At 35.0% G+C, this 14,048-nt stretch overlaps 1 protein-coding gene across 4 annotated transcripts in view; it reads left to right on the top strand.

Annotated features, from left to right (window-relative positions):
- LOC136038075 (proton-coupled folate transporter-like) overlaps positions 1 to 12,506 on the top strand; it is a 75,430-nt gene extending 62,924 nt beyond the window's left edge. For 3 of the 4 annotated variants that reach the window (XM_065721065.1, XM_065721064.1, XM_065721067.1), the window contains exons 2-6: positions 32 to 870; positions 2,634 to 2,873; positions 4,320 to 4,403; positions 8,050 to 8,206; positions 12,306 to 12,506. In XM_065721065.1, coding sequence (XP_065577137.1) covers positions 51 to 870; positions 2,634 to 2,873; positions 4,320 to 4,403; positions 8,050 to 8,206; positions 12,306 to 12,369 — 1,365 coding nt within the window. In that variant the 5' untranslated portion in view covers positions 32 to 50 and the 3' untranslated portion in view covers positions 12,370 to 12,506. Of the gene's footprint in view, positions 1 to 31; positions 871 to 2,633; positions 2,874 to 4,319; positions 4,404 to 8,049; positions 8,207 to 12,305 lie in introns of those variants that run through there. The other variant, XM_065721071.1, reaches the window with a different exon arrangement.
- Positions 12,507 to 14,048: the final 1,542 nt, after the last annotated feature.

The raw sequence follows: 14,048 nt of genomic DNA, 5'->3' as shown, positions 1-14,048 counted from the left end.
CTTTCTTCTTTTAATTATAAGTTATTTTCAGCATCTCAGTAACGTGAACCATGCCTGCTGGAATTACTGTCGAGCCAGTCCTCCTTATTTATATGCTGGCAACGTTTATGCAATATGCAATCTTTCAAGATCTTGTTTATAAAAAGGTTTGCCAAGGTAGACCCAGCCTAACTCTTGAAGATTGCCAAGACTTAAGCAGCTTGAACAATACCTCTGAGCTGGAGATAATACAAAAAAGTTCGTCTCTTTGGATATTAATTTCAACTGTAAGCCTAATTATACCATCTATAATTGTATGTAATTTCTTAGGTGCATACAGTGACACACACGGAAGAAAGCTACCTTTAGTCTTACCTTCAGTCGGTATGATTCTATCATCAATAGTATATATGGTTATGTCAACATATCCAGAAGTCCCTATTGACTATATTATTCTTGCAAGCATCATTTCTGGTTTATTTGGTGGCTTTGTTAGTTGTATAATGGCAGTGGTAAGTTACGTCACGACGATTAGTACTGCTGAATTGAGAACTATGAGAGTTGGACTTCTCGAATCAATGACGTTTGTTGGTGGAACAATTGGTCCATTTATTGGTGGCGCTATATTTCGTGCTTCCAATAGTCACACTTTCGTCTTTCTTGCTATACTTTGCTGTCATTCGCTTATTTGTTTTTATGTGATTTTCGTAATTCCCGAAGTGAGTCCACCTCAAAGTGTAGGAACAACAAGCAAGAGCTGTGCAAGATATTTAAGTTGTGAAGATTTTATTGGTTCAGTTAAGACAGTAACTAAAAAACGGGATGAACACAGACGAACTATTATCATCTTGTTACTCATTGCTAGTTTTGTTGTAATGAGTGTTACTGCAGGTAAGCTTTTCTCAGCTTTTTTCACTCTTAGTAGAAACAGAATGCTCGTGTACAGAAGAAATAGAAGAAACTGCTCTAAAATTTAAAGTTTTTTTGTGATCGAAGGAAAGAGCAAAGCTTAAACTTTAAACAACTAAAACTAGCTTTGCAGTTTATGCAAGATATTAGCGATTTTGGTTCCAACAAAATGACTTGTTATTTTCTTCTATGTTTGTAAGATTTTACAAAGTGAAAACAGAAAATTGACTTAACAAGATAGGGTTAGGAGCAGAAATGGCATTTTGCAACCCTGCAGACATAAAAACTCAATCAAGTTCAGTTTTAGTATGCTGCTAGTTTTATGATAAACTTAAGACAAGCAGAAATAAAGTCAAATAGTAATTCCATTGTAAAACAAGCATAAATCTCTACCAATGAGTAATTGAAACTGAAAATGAACAGAAATTACGATAAATAATCAAGCCAAACTTTTAACAAGTAGAAAATACCAGAAGCAGGAGATGGACTAACGAATCTTATGCCTTCTAAAGACCAAGTCTTTATTTTGACTTTTCTGAAAATAAAATACATTTTTTTTTCTCTCTTTTAATACGTTAATGACTTTTTTTGAGAGATCACGAGTTTCTTTTTTGGTGAGGTGTTCGTGGAATGTAATCACTGGCTGATTTATTGAAATGATATAGTATTCATATCTAGAATTTATGTCACCTGACTAGTTTGAAGAAGGTCACGAGTAGATTAAAAATAACCAATATCAATTTAAAATTCCTAAAAGAGCCATTATAAGAAGCTGCAGCTAATCTATTGGAAAAAATTAAACTTTAGAAATGCTGTTGTTAGTAGGTAAGAAAAGCAGAAGTGTTTTTCTTAAAAAGTCAGTTTTCTTAAATACTTTTAAAAAAGAGCATTATAATTTTAGAAAAGAAAATTTCTCAAGCTTTTTTTAACACTACCCCTTTTGAGATATTTGTCATGCTTTGTTTATCTTATCGCTAATGTTAGGTGAATAATAATAATAATCTTTATTCGTTCCTTTTATCACACTGCAATAACATGGGTGTCGTTAAACAAAGACACAAAAAAAGAAAAGCACTAAAAGACACAGCACCAAAAAACCCCAAATAATGAGCCATCACCTCCACTTCAGGACACTGTTGTTCCAGTACCTGATGTAGTAGGGCACGAAGGAGGTTTGCAAACATGTGGTTTTTGTAATCTCAATTCTTTAGGAAAATAAGTAAAACTCTTATGATTTTACTCCGCTTTCTCTGTTCCTTCTGTAGGCTTTCTCAAAAAGTCTGAAATCATTTTCCAATCTTCTCACAAAGAAATGAAGGAAAAGCTTTTTGTTTCTTTTTCTGGTCTAAAGCTAACTTCCCCTGAATTGTTTAGAACAGTATTATTATTTTTTTTTTTAATTCTTGCATCTCTTGTATCCATCACCGTTTTCTGACTTTTGTGTAAGTTAGTTCCTTCCTCTCCTGCCCTGTTTAAAAAAATCATGTGTACATACCTGGCCCTTTTGGACAAGTCTAGCGATAATGAATATTTCTGCAATCTTGCTTTTTTCGTGTCATTTTGCAAGTCAAGCAATGGCAGTAAGTCTGTCTTGTTCTTCTTTTTTTGTCATTTAGCTGTTCCTAAATCCTGGAATAGAAATTGTTTGTACGAAGGATTTGTATTACCACTTTAAGAAACCGTAAAGCTTAATGATTAATTCATTAACTTCTGGTTGATGTCGATTAATGTTCTTTCTTTTTTAGGAGAAACGGCTGTTGCCTTTCTTTATACCCACAATTACCCTCTTCTTTGGGACTATGAGCTATATAGTTATTACTTTGGACTCCAGTATGGGCTTGAAGCGTTGGCACTACTTGTAGTTATGCCATTGGCACGCAGATATTTTGTAAACGATGTCATTTTGGCGGTTGTTGGTCTCCTTTCGAAGTTTTTTGGTTTAGTTCTTCATGGCCTAAGCACAAATACAGCAATGATGTTTTCCGGTAAGCTTTATGTCTAGTAAGATGTTTTGGTAACCTTTTTTTGTGTCACTGATCATAAGACCAAATAATTTGAATAATCGTACTTTTTTCTTTTTCCTTTTCTAAATATGAGGGTCACTACAAGGATAAGGGCTGAATATTTGTCTTTGTTGAGAGCCATATGCGTCAGTGGCTATTTTGAAAATTAGATTCTGAAGGAATCAGCTACTGAAGGATCTACTGAAGTAGCTACTGAAGCTACTGAAGGAATCAGGTTTAAATTTTCAAAGAATAGTTTGGCGAATGTTGAACAAAACCCAAAGACACTGTGTGTCCAGATTGCAAAAGTGGCGTATCTACTATTCCTCAGAGCTGAGAATAATAAACTGAACGTTCCATCGAATGTCGATGGGGACATTGAACTAAGTTAACAGACACAATGTGTATCCAAACTCTCAAGAGGGTGTATCTGCTTGCGTCAGGATCGGCTTAGAGTATTAATTTGAAACTTTTAGGGAAGGATGAAGATTGTAACGATCTAAATGCATAGACGGTGAGTGCACTCAGGTTGTCAAAATGGTGTGCTTGTAATGTCTCATGAACGGTTAAGGGTAAAAGGCACAGGGGCACTTGAGAGCTTGAAAAAAAAGTTGGACAGGCTTTAAAATTCATTCTTTGTACTCCATTAATTTTTCATTGAACCTTTTTGGCGATTTTTCTCTCCAGCTGAACGCAACCGAATCTTTTCTACCTTTTTCCGATTTTGCAAATGTTTACTTTAGTTGCGCATTTGGATTAGAAATAGTTATATTTGTAGACGGTCCGGTGTTTTTGAAATTTGTGAAAGGATGGATGAGCTATTGATTAGCTTCTGTAAACGGTCTGACAAAATAGTTGACTTTTCTTTGAATTGTCTTAGGCCAAGTTAGAGCAATTTTGCACTATGTATCTTTGAAGTGTGAGGATTATGAGCTATAGTATGGTGAAGTTTGTATTATGTCAGTTAAGATATGTACTCTATTATGAGTGAAATTACTTATATTTTTCTTTTTTTCTTTTTTTTTTGCTTCTCGTTTTTACTGAATGAAAATATTATTGTTGTCATTGTATTGTTCTTGTTTTTTTTTATTATTATTATTTACTCCTCTAATGTATGATTTGTATATAAATGGTACAAATAAATTAGTATTATTATTACTAAATCACCATCAATGTATAAATGAGACCCAAAATGACCAAAAGCTAATTCAAACAGAAAACGAACTGGAAATTAAAAACAGGAAAGCCATCTAAAAGGAAATAAATTATTTTTGAATCAAATAAGAAAAAAATTACTAATCCCCATTGGTGCAAAAAGAAAAGCTGTTTTAATCAATCTACACCGTGTAAGCTGTATAATTTTTATGATTTTTTTTTTTACTAATTAGAGGGAACCCTTTGATCTTAAACTTGCAACTTTTATTTTAGTGGCTGTGGTTTCAATATTCAGCTCGCTCTGTATTCCAGTATTTCGGGCACAACTGTCAGTAATGGTGGATGCCAGTGAACAAGGTATGAAATAATTTATTTACAATCAATAAAACAGCAATAGTCAATAATAAAACTGTAGAAAGCGACAGAACTGTGTAATACGCCGAAAATAAAATTAAGAAAACGACGGTTGAAATACCTTTTTTACTGGTGAGTATAATTTTGCTCCGTCCTCATTTATTTTCTTTTTGTTCGTGTTCTCCCCCTTTTTTCTTTTAACTTGTTTGATATGTATTTTTAAGGTTCAATGAAAATCTTGAACCACCGACAAGTTTTTATCCGTCCAACATTTCTTTCTCCTCTTTTTATCTATATCTTTTACGGGTCTCTGTCTTTTTTTAATTTTTTTAATTTGTTCAGAACCGTTATATCTATCTAACGGAGGAGAGGTACGAGACGTAAGAGTGGAATGGAAATCCTGAACCACCGAAAAATTTCTTATCGTACTTCATTGCTTTATCCTCTTCTTCTCTCTGAATTTTAGGTTTCTCAGTTTTCTTGAAATTTTTCAGCATATCTATATGAAGGAAGGGTACTTTAATGTTTTAAATCCTTGTTTAATTAATTAAATCCTGAACCACCGGAAAATTGCTTTATCCTCTTCTTCTCTCTGAACTTTAGGTTTCTCGGTTGTCTTGAAATTTTTCAGCATATGTATATGAAGGAAGGGGAGGTACTAGACATTAGGGTGCAATGAACATCCTGAGCTCTTGAAAATGCTCTTTTCATCCTCAACACTTTTTCCATCTTTTACTTTCTCTTTTTCATTTGTCATTTTATCGTCTTAATTCGTCCCTTGTGCATTCTAAGTTTGGAAAAATACGTGAGGTTATAATTAAAATCTTGAAGTACAGCTGCATTTTTTTCGTCTTCAATTCCTTTCTTTCCTGGCGCCATCTGTCTTTTACTTCTCTCTATCTTCTTTTAACTCATTGGATATTCAATTCTAGTGGGGGAAGGTAAGGGTGCAGTGGAAAAAATGAATTGAATAAGTCTTACACCAATGTTTTTATGCATTACTTTCCTGATGTGGATTCACTTTTCTCAGTCTAGAACATAGAGTGAAATATGTTTACAGTTATATGCTGATGTTTATCATTATTCATCTTAGTTCTGCATTATTGTCAATGTTAGATCAAATATAACGGGTATAAATTTTTATTGTATTAATTCAAATTTTTAATAACGGTTTTTTAAGTTGTGTATGACAGTTCAGTAATTTTCTGATAATTCAAAACTGTTTAGCCATAAATGACGAGATAAAGTTATGTTTTTCTTGTAACTAGAAACAAAAGCCAAGAGCTCATATGGCACTTGTAACGAGGTTGGAACCTTAAAATTAGACTCGATACTAGAGTTATTGATTTCACTGTCCTAGCACGTCAAGAAGCACGAACTCAGCAAAGCACTATAAATTTCTCCTACTCCCCCAAAGAGATCGGATCCCGTCTGCCAATGTCAATCACGTATCTATAATTTGAACTTATTCTCGAACTTGGCAAAGCACTAGAAATCTCCAACTCCCCCAAAGAGAGCGAATCCGGTCCGATTATGTCAATCACGTATCTAGAACTTGCGCTCATTCTTCCCATCAAGTTTCATCCCTATCTTTTCACTCTAAGAGTTTTCCAAGATTTCCAATTTCAAAGATTTCCGTTACCCCCCTCCAATCCCCTGTGTCCCTGGATCCGATCCGAATTGAAAATGGAGCATCTGAGACATGAGATCTTTCTATATATCAAGTTTGATTAAGATCCGATCACCCATTCGTAAGATAAACATGTCTCCATTTTGGCGATTTCCCCTCCCTCCAGTCCCTCAGATGGTCGAACCGGGGAAATGACTGTTATCAATTCAATTTGTGCAGGTCCCTGACATGCCTACCAATTTTCATCGTCCTAGCACGTTCAGAAGCACCGATTTCGCCAAAACGCTGGAAATCTCCCCCCCTCCAAACTCCCCAAAGAGAGCGGATCAGGTCCAGTTATTTCAATTACGTATGTAAGACTTAGTGCTTATTCTTCCCACCAAGTTTAATCCCGATCTCTCCATTTTAAGCATTTTCGAAGATTTCCGGTTTCCGCCTCCAACTTCCCCCAATGTCACTGGATCCGGTCGGGATTTAAAATGAGAGTTCTGAGACAAGAAGTCCTTCTAAATGCCATTAAGATCCAATCACCCGTTCGTGAGTTAAAAATACCTAATTTTTTCCAATTTTCCTAAGTAACCTAATTACTCCCCTCTCGAAACTTCCCAAAAGAGATTGGATCCGGTATGGTTATGTTAATCCCGTATCTAGGACTTGTGCTTATTCTTTCCCCCAAGTTTTATCTCGATATCTCCACTCTAAGCTTTTTCCAAGATTTCCGGTTTCCCCCTCCAACTTCACCCGATGTCAAAGGATCCGGTCGGGATTTAAAATAAGAGCTCTGAGACACGAGGTCCTTCTAAATATTACTGTTTGGGGGAGTTGGGGGGCCCAGCACTTTGGCGACTTCGGTGCTTCTGGACGTGCTAGGACGATAAAAATTGGTAGGACATGTCATGGACCTGCACAAATCGACTTGATAAAGTCAATTTGTTTCCCCCGATTCGACTATCTGGGTGGCTGAAGGGGAGGAATAGCTAGAAAAAATTAGGTATTTATAAATTACGAGTGGGTGATCGAATCTTAATGGATTTTGATATTTAGAAGGACCTCGTGTTTCAGAGCTCTTATTTTAAATCCCGACTGGCATTAATCCTCTGATTTTCCTTTTAAATCAATCTATTGATTCTTGAAATTTTACTAGAGCTCATACCATATGAGCTCTTAGCTCTTGGCTCTACCGACATCGTGACAAGTGCCATATGAGCTCTTAGCTCTTGTTGGAATCTGAGACATGTGACGAAACTAATTGATTCAGTTGTCCACAGTCTCGAATATTGGGCTATGAAACAACAATGAAACAAAACAAAATATCCTACGCACAGAGAAAGACAAAACTATATTAACAGAACAGTGCAAGCTTCTTCTCCCTTTCCCCCCAATATCTTCACTCTTTTCTTGTCAGGAAGCTCCAACTACCTTTAATCCTTGCTTATTACCTATTCCAGTCCCTTTCAGCGAATTTCAGCTTTAAATTAAATTACTGTTTTCTGCTCTTAAACCAAAATTTACCATGGCTAGGATAATTTTTTCAAGCCAACTTGCGAAAACGTATATTACTCCCATTTCAAAAAACATTTAAATAGATTTGTTGAGCCATTTTATATCTTTTATTAGATTCTACTTTCAAATGGTTTAGTGTGTGACATCCCAAAATCAACCAAACTGCTTTTAAGCTGGATTCTGGAATTCAGGCTTTGAGCCATCTGGAAATATGCATACTTACGCAGATTTGAGTTTACCCTGATCCTTAATGTTCAAGGAAAGATGGTCAGTTTTACTGAAGAGTAATCGAAGACCAAGGATTGTCAGACTTCACTGATCAATGAATAGTAAAACGACACTAGTTTGCTTTTCCATTCATTTAAGTCACCTTTTACAAACTTGGTAGTATTTTAAAGGAGTTTGCTCTCTTGTCGAGCATACTTCAGTTTTAGAGTCATAATTCAGTTGAATTACTGTAAATATTCTCTTTTATACTGTTTTTACTTTTTCTTTTATATTAATTTACTTTTTTAGGAAAACTTTTTGCTTTTGTTGCCTCGATGGAAAATCTATGTACCCTTTTCGGAACTCTGATGTTCAATGGTCTGTATCCGGCCACATTAAGCTTTTTTAGTGGATTTGTTTTTGAGTTTGGCGCTGGATTGCTCGCAATACCTTTAATTCTTGTTGGGTAAGTTGTGTTTTCGCTTTTTTTGTCGCTAAAATAGAAATGTTTAATTGTTAAAATTAGGCACACAGTTTTATCTATACTGTTTTGACGTCGCTTCGTGAGCATTTAGAGGTAGTGGGGGGGGGCAAATATGTTCAAAATCATGTGGGGGGATAACTTTTTCGCTTTTTAAATTCTTTCACCGAAAGCATAAAACAGATCTTTTCCATGAAATCATCCCCTCCCCTTAAAACGATATTTTTCAAAGTCTAGGGTGGCACATGAACCCCTTGTCCCGTACAGTTGCCGCCAAGGATGCTACGTTAAAAGTAACAGGCAATTCTTATGCCGCAAAGCTGCTAACATGGGTACTTCAAGAACTGAGTCTTCATTGACCGTTGTCTGGATGAGTTAAAATAAAGGTTAGAAACCAACCAAAACGTAATCTCTGTTAAATGTGGCAGTTAACTGTTGGTGGCACATTTCGTCTTGCGGCACTGACAAGTAGTAGAAGAGTAAAAAGTAAAAATTTTACCACAGAGAATACAACATTATCAATTGATATCAGACATTAAACTTCAACTCTCGAAGGAAAACTTTCCGATAGATTTGGCAATGTTGAGCTCTATCCACACAATATGATTAGGTATTGTCAATAAAAAAAACCTGTGCTGGAGGAGCCGGTAATATCTCCATTGGTAATATCTGGAAGACTAAGACTCTATATAAGATTGACTGTCCTAGACCTTCGCTCCGTAGAGAAAGAGTGAACTACGATGGTAGCACTCAAATTAGGGCAAAACATTCAAAGGAAATTTAGGGACAGATTTAGTTCTAGTCGCCTAGGGTAGGATTAATGGCTGTTAAGACAAGGTGGAAAAAACGAACAAAACATCCCTTGGTGTAGAATATATGTTTAGATTTTAAGAATGAATGAAATTACATGAAACGCATTTAATGAATATAAAGTGGAAAACTCCAAATATTTAAAGAAAGTAAATGTCAAAAGGGAAAATAGTACATCTAAATTTAGAAACAAGAAATAGAATAGAGGAGGAAATCCCTAAATCGATGGGAGGAGTTGGAGTTCAAGAAATATAATTGTGGTTGCAGCGGTAATTACAACCTTCTAAAAGACGATTGTGGCCCATAGTAACCCAAAAAATTATCTTGCCCCTAAAAATGGTGTTAGATCGAAACACAAAGTACATCATTGAAACTGCCTTGTCCGAAAACACTTTACAGGACACTTAGAATCCCTTGGCTTAAAAAGAAGGAAAATCTTTTGGCTTAAAAAATAAGGATCGTGGTTGCAACCCAATAAATTCTTCATAAAAAATTTCTTAGACCACACTGCTTTTCCATTTACAAAAAATTAAGCAAAGAGAAAACGGGTTTTAATTTCGACAAAGCAGTGAACAAAAAATAAAATATAAAACTACACTTTAACTAAAAAAAAAAAAAAAACGCCGAATATTTTCGGCTCCATGTCTGGGAGCCTTTCTCAACGGAAAAAAAAATTACAAACGACAAAAAAGAAGATTTTTTTTTTTTTTTGTTAAGGCATAACACAAAAAAAAACCACGACAACTAAAACATAAAGAGAAAAAGAAATATATAAGCAATAAATAATTAAGGACAACTCTCATTATAAACAAAACTCCCTGCACTGAAGGTAATAACTTTAGACAAGACTAAAGCAAATGTTTATAATGAAGCCATGGGTTACTTTCCTCTGCAACAATTGGTGTAATTGAGCCAGGTCGCTCCTTACTACAGTTCATTATCACGATCTGTTTGATTCCTTGCAACATTTTCACATCTCGTTCGGGAATTGCCGGTTTTTCGCGTGGCCTTAGACAGTTGGCCGTTGAGGATATTTTGTAGCAATTTATCATCCTTCGTCTGTAGAGTGTGTCTTAGCCATCTCGTCCCTTCTCGAATTATAGTCCTAGAAAACAGGGTTTGGTTACATTGTTGTATAGCTTACTGTTTAAGATATAGTCAGTAAGTTGGGTACCCAAAACAATCTGTAGACGTATATTCTGGAAAACATTTAGCAAGTACTCTTTTGCATTGCCGACGCTTCAGAATCATACTTAACCTCTGTTATCATTGTAGGTTCCAGTATTCTAACATTGGTTTGCAGACTTATCTTCTTATTCTTCTGGACTTTTCTCAACTGCGAACAAACATTCTGGGCCTTGAATATTCTATTTTTAGCATCTTTGTTGCACCCACCGTCTTTACTAATAATGCTACCCAGGTAATCATAGGCAGCACAATAGTGCTGCCTAAGGAAAGAGCGATGTGGGTGTTTATTTTTTATTTATTTTTTGTTGCTTTTTTTAGACAAGGGCACTTCCTATAGAAGAAGCTGTCGTAGAAATTTCAAAAGGGGCTCACTCGATTGGATATTGAAAGTTCTATTCCTCTTTTTAATAGTTGAAAGTGATTGGAGGGCAACCAGCCCTTCAATCACTCCAACCACATCATTTATCCAGCCACATCTAATCAAAATATTGAGAAAGCCATTTCGTCAGTGTAGTTGAAAAAGTACAGCTACTATCTCTTTAAGGATGACAGCCCCCACAGCCCTCAGGGCCAGGACTACAAGTTCATAAGGTAGCCATTATTAAGAAAAAATAGGGAAGGGGTGGTCGTATAAATTTTGGAGGGGCTCATTGAACTGGAAATCAGAAGTTCTAGTGGTCTTTTTAAGAGTCAAAAGAGACTGAAGGCAACTAACCTCCCTCCTCCCACGTCCTCTTTTCCCAAAATGCATCCGATACAAGTTTTGAGATAGCTATTCTGTTTAAAATTGTCTAAAGATCATTCAACAGGGTCTTTGGGGTTGAAACACTCCATCATAACCTGTGGGTAAGGGTTGTAATTTATGCCCGTGGGGCATATAAGATTTGAAGGGGTGGTCGTAAAAACTTTAGAAGAGCCTCATTTAATTGAAATGCGAAAGTTATAGTTCCCTTTTAAGAGTCAAAACTGGAGGAGGGCAACTAGCCCCCAAGCCCCGTTTTCCCCAATCTTTCTATTTTAGTTTTTCCATTTTTTATTTTTTTTTCCATTTTTAGTTTCTTCTATTTTTTTCTTTTTTAGATTTTTTGTATTTTTTTATTTTTTTAGTCGTTTTTAGTTTTTTTATTTTTTATTTTTAGTTTATTTTAGTTTTTTCCTTTTTTTAGTTTTCCTTTAGTTTTTAGTTTTCTTTTAGTTTTTTGAATTTTTTTAGTTTTTTCTTAGTTTTTTTTAAGTTTTTGTCCTTTTTGTTAGTTTTCCTTTATTTCTTTTTTATTTTTTTTTTTTTTCACTTTATTTCCTTTTTTAGTTTTCTTTTATTTTTTTAGTTTTTAAGTTTTTTTCCTTTTTTTTATAGAAGATAGTGTAACAGACATACATACAACTTATTTTTATATAGGTAGATGGATAAATCCGTAATTATTGATTTTTACTTCTTAATTTAAAAAAATGACCATAATGACCCCAAGGTTTTACAGGATCTATCAATTCCACTATAAACAGAGGAAAATATTTGTTATGTCAGAAGAGGGTTTGAAGTAGAGTGTGGTGTCTTTAGATCGAGTAAAGAATTGTGTTGTGCATGGATTTTGCTCAGTTTTTGCGGCATAGTTGCATACGCTCTTACTCTATTTCGATTGGTTGAACCATTTTTAGTGCTCCTCCTATGAACTTCCAAATTCCTTGAAATTCTTTTGACGAGCTTTTTCCACAATTAGTTCTCTGAACCCATTCGAGGATGTATTTACTGATTTTTGTTTTGTTCCAGATGGAAAGGGTGAAAGAAAAGAAGTCGCCAAAAATTATTATTTTTGGCGTCCTTTTACGCTCCACCCGAAAAACGATAAAATATCCAGGCTACCCTGCCTCTGCTTTCAGTTTATTTCTAGAAATTGGGATCGGACCAGTTTTTCGTGCACCTCATTGTTTGACATACGATCAGTCTAATGAGCAATTGGAATTGCTTATCCTTAGAGAATACCTCTGGAAAAAAGTCCATAGAAAGAAAGAAGAAGAAATTATTTTTTTTTTTTTCTCAGAAAGAAAGTGTTTGTCTCATCTATCCTTTACCACGTTCTTATTTTAGGTTTGTATCTTTTTTGATGAAAAGAGGCTCTCCAGCACTGCCCGATTGTATACAGCAAGACTAGACTAATTTTGCCAACGAGAACGGTTCCAGGAAGAAAAAAAAGACCAAGCCGAACAGACTATATTCGTAAAATTCTGAAATTACCATATGATCATGAAGTTTATTTGGGGTTGTTGAATAAAAGTTTATGTAATTGAATATTTACTTAAAATGCGGGGGAATTGTTTTGTTTCGTTCCTTTTGTGTCTCTTGGATTTAATTTCTTTCAGAAACAAAATTTGTGGAATCTAGCCGGTGTTATGACATGAATGCTTTAAGTGGTGGTCAGACGCGCGTCTAGCTAGACTTGCTTATTATACATGTGTCTATCGAAATATTTGTTCCCGTTCGCATGTGGAATTTGGTGTTTGGTTGCAACAAGCTACAGGCAAGAATCTAGCTTTGGAGTCTAGAATTCTGCATTTGTGATTATAAATCCTTCAAATCTGGAAGCCTCTTCTGTACTATATTTATCTTCTGTTCTTAAGACTGGCGTTCACATCGTGGTTGCAGCGCTAGCTGCTAAAAAAAACTGTCACATTAATGACCCACAGTGAGGATAACTCGTGTGTGGGTTATAAACTCAAAAATGATTAAATACAGTGTCTCAAGATACCATAGTAAAAAGACGGGTCTTCAATTGTCCGCATGGTCACGAAAAACAAACTGCCCAATAAATTCAAAATAACTAAATAAAAAAGAAATACATATAATAAATAAAAAATTAAATGAATAGTTACTAATTAAATGATTTTTTCATCTAATTTAAATGTTAACCAGGGATTTGTTCAAATCTACAGAACTACGAAATTTATTCCAATTAAATGTAATGCAATGTGGTCGTGAAAAACGGGACCTTTCAGATTTTATTAAAGGCTGACAAGCTACAGAACTGCGAAGAGTCGAATAAGCATGTAAAATCTAACTATCATCATGAAAAAATACATTATTTAAATAAGAATACTCAGGTAAAAGAGGTTGAACATATTATTTTTCATATAAAGAACAGAACGGAAAGAACAGAATAGATCAAGTGGAAGGATGCTTAATATTTGATATATTCTTTTCGTTGATGATTTACCAGGGTAAGGATACGGGCTAGGCAAGAAAATTTAGCAGAATAAAATTTAGATGATTCATCATTCCAATATTTCTTGAAAATTTCATTCAAAGATAAATTGTATGATTTTTAAATGATAAATTTGAATCCATTATTACCCAAGGTATTTGATATGGTCAACTCTTTGAATTTCTACAGGGAGGCCCCGAATATTAATCGCCATAACTTCCGTGGTTAATTTCCCAGTACGAGAGAAGACAATGAATTCCATCTAATTACAATTAATGAACAATTTATTTCTCGAAGACTATAAAATTAGGTTATTCAGTGCTGATTCCAACCTGAGCACCTGAGATCTAGAGTCGGGGCTGCTGATATTGCTAGCCGTGTCATCGGCGAATAATATTTTAAAGCCAATATCTTTGACGCTGTTACTCATATCATTCACACAAATAAGAAATAGTAGTGGGCCCAAAATAGAGCCTCGTGAGACTTCAGCGGACCGAGACTGAGATACTGATGAGGAAGAAGTATCGCCTTCGTTTACAAACAGATTTCGATTTTTTAGGTATGACATTACCGAGTCGACAACAGGGCCTCTTGTACCGCAGGTATCAAGTTTCACTTGCAATATTTTATGA

Source organism: Artemia franciscana, chromosome 17 (genome assembly GCF_032884065.1).
Source record: "Artemia franciscana chromosome 17, ASM3288406v1, whole genome shotgun sequence".
NCBI lineage: Eukaryota > Metazoa > Arthropoda > Branchiopoda > Anostraca > Artemiidae > Artemia > Artemia franciscana.
Note: the sequence above shows the minus strand (reverse complement) of the source record. Positions and strands in the feature narration are given on the sequence as shown.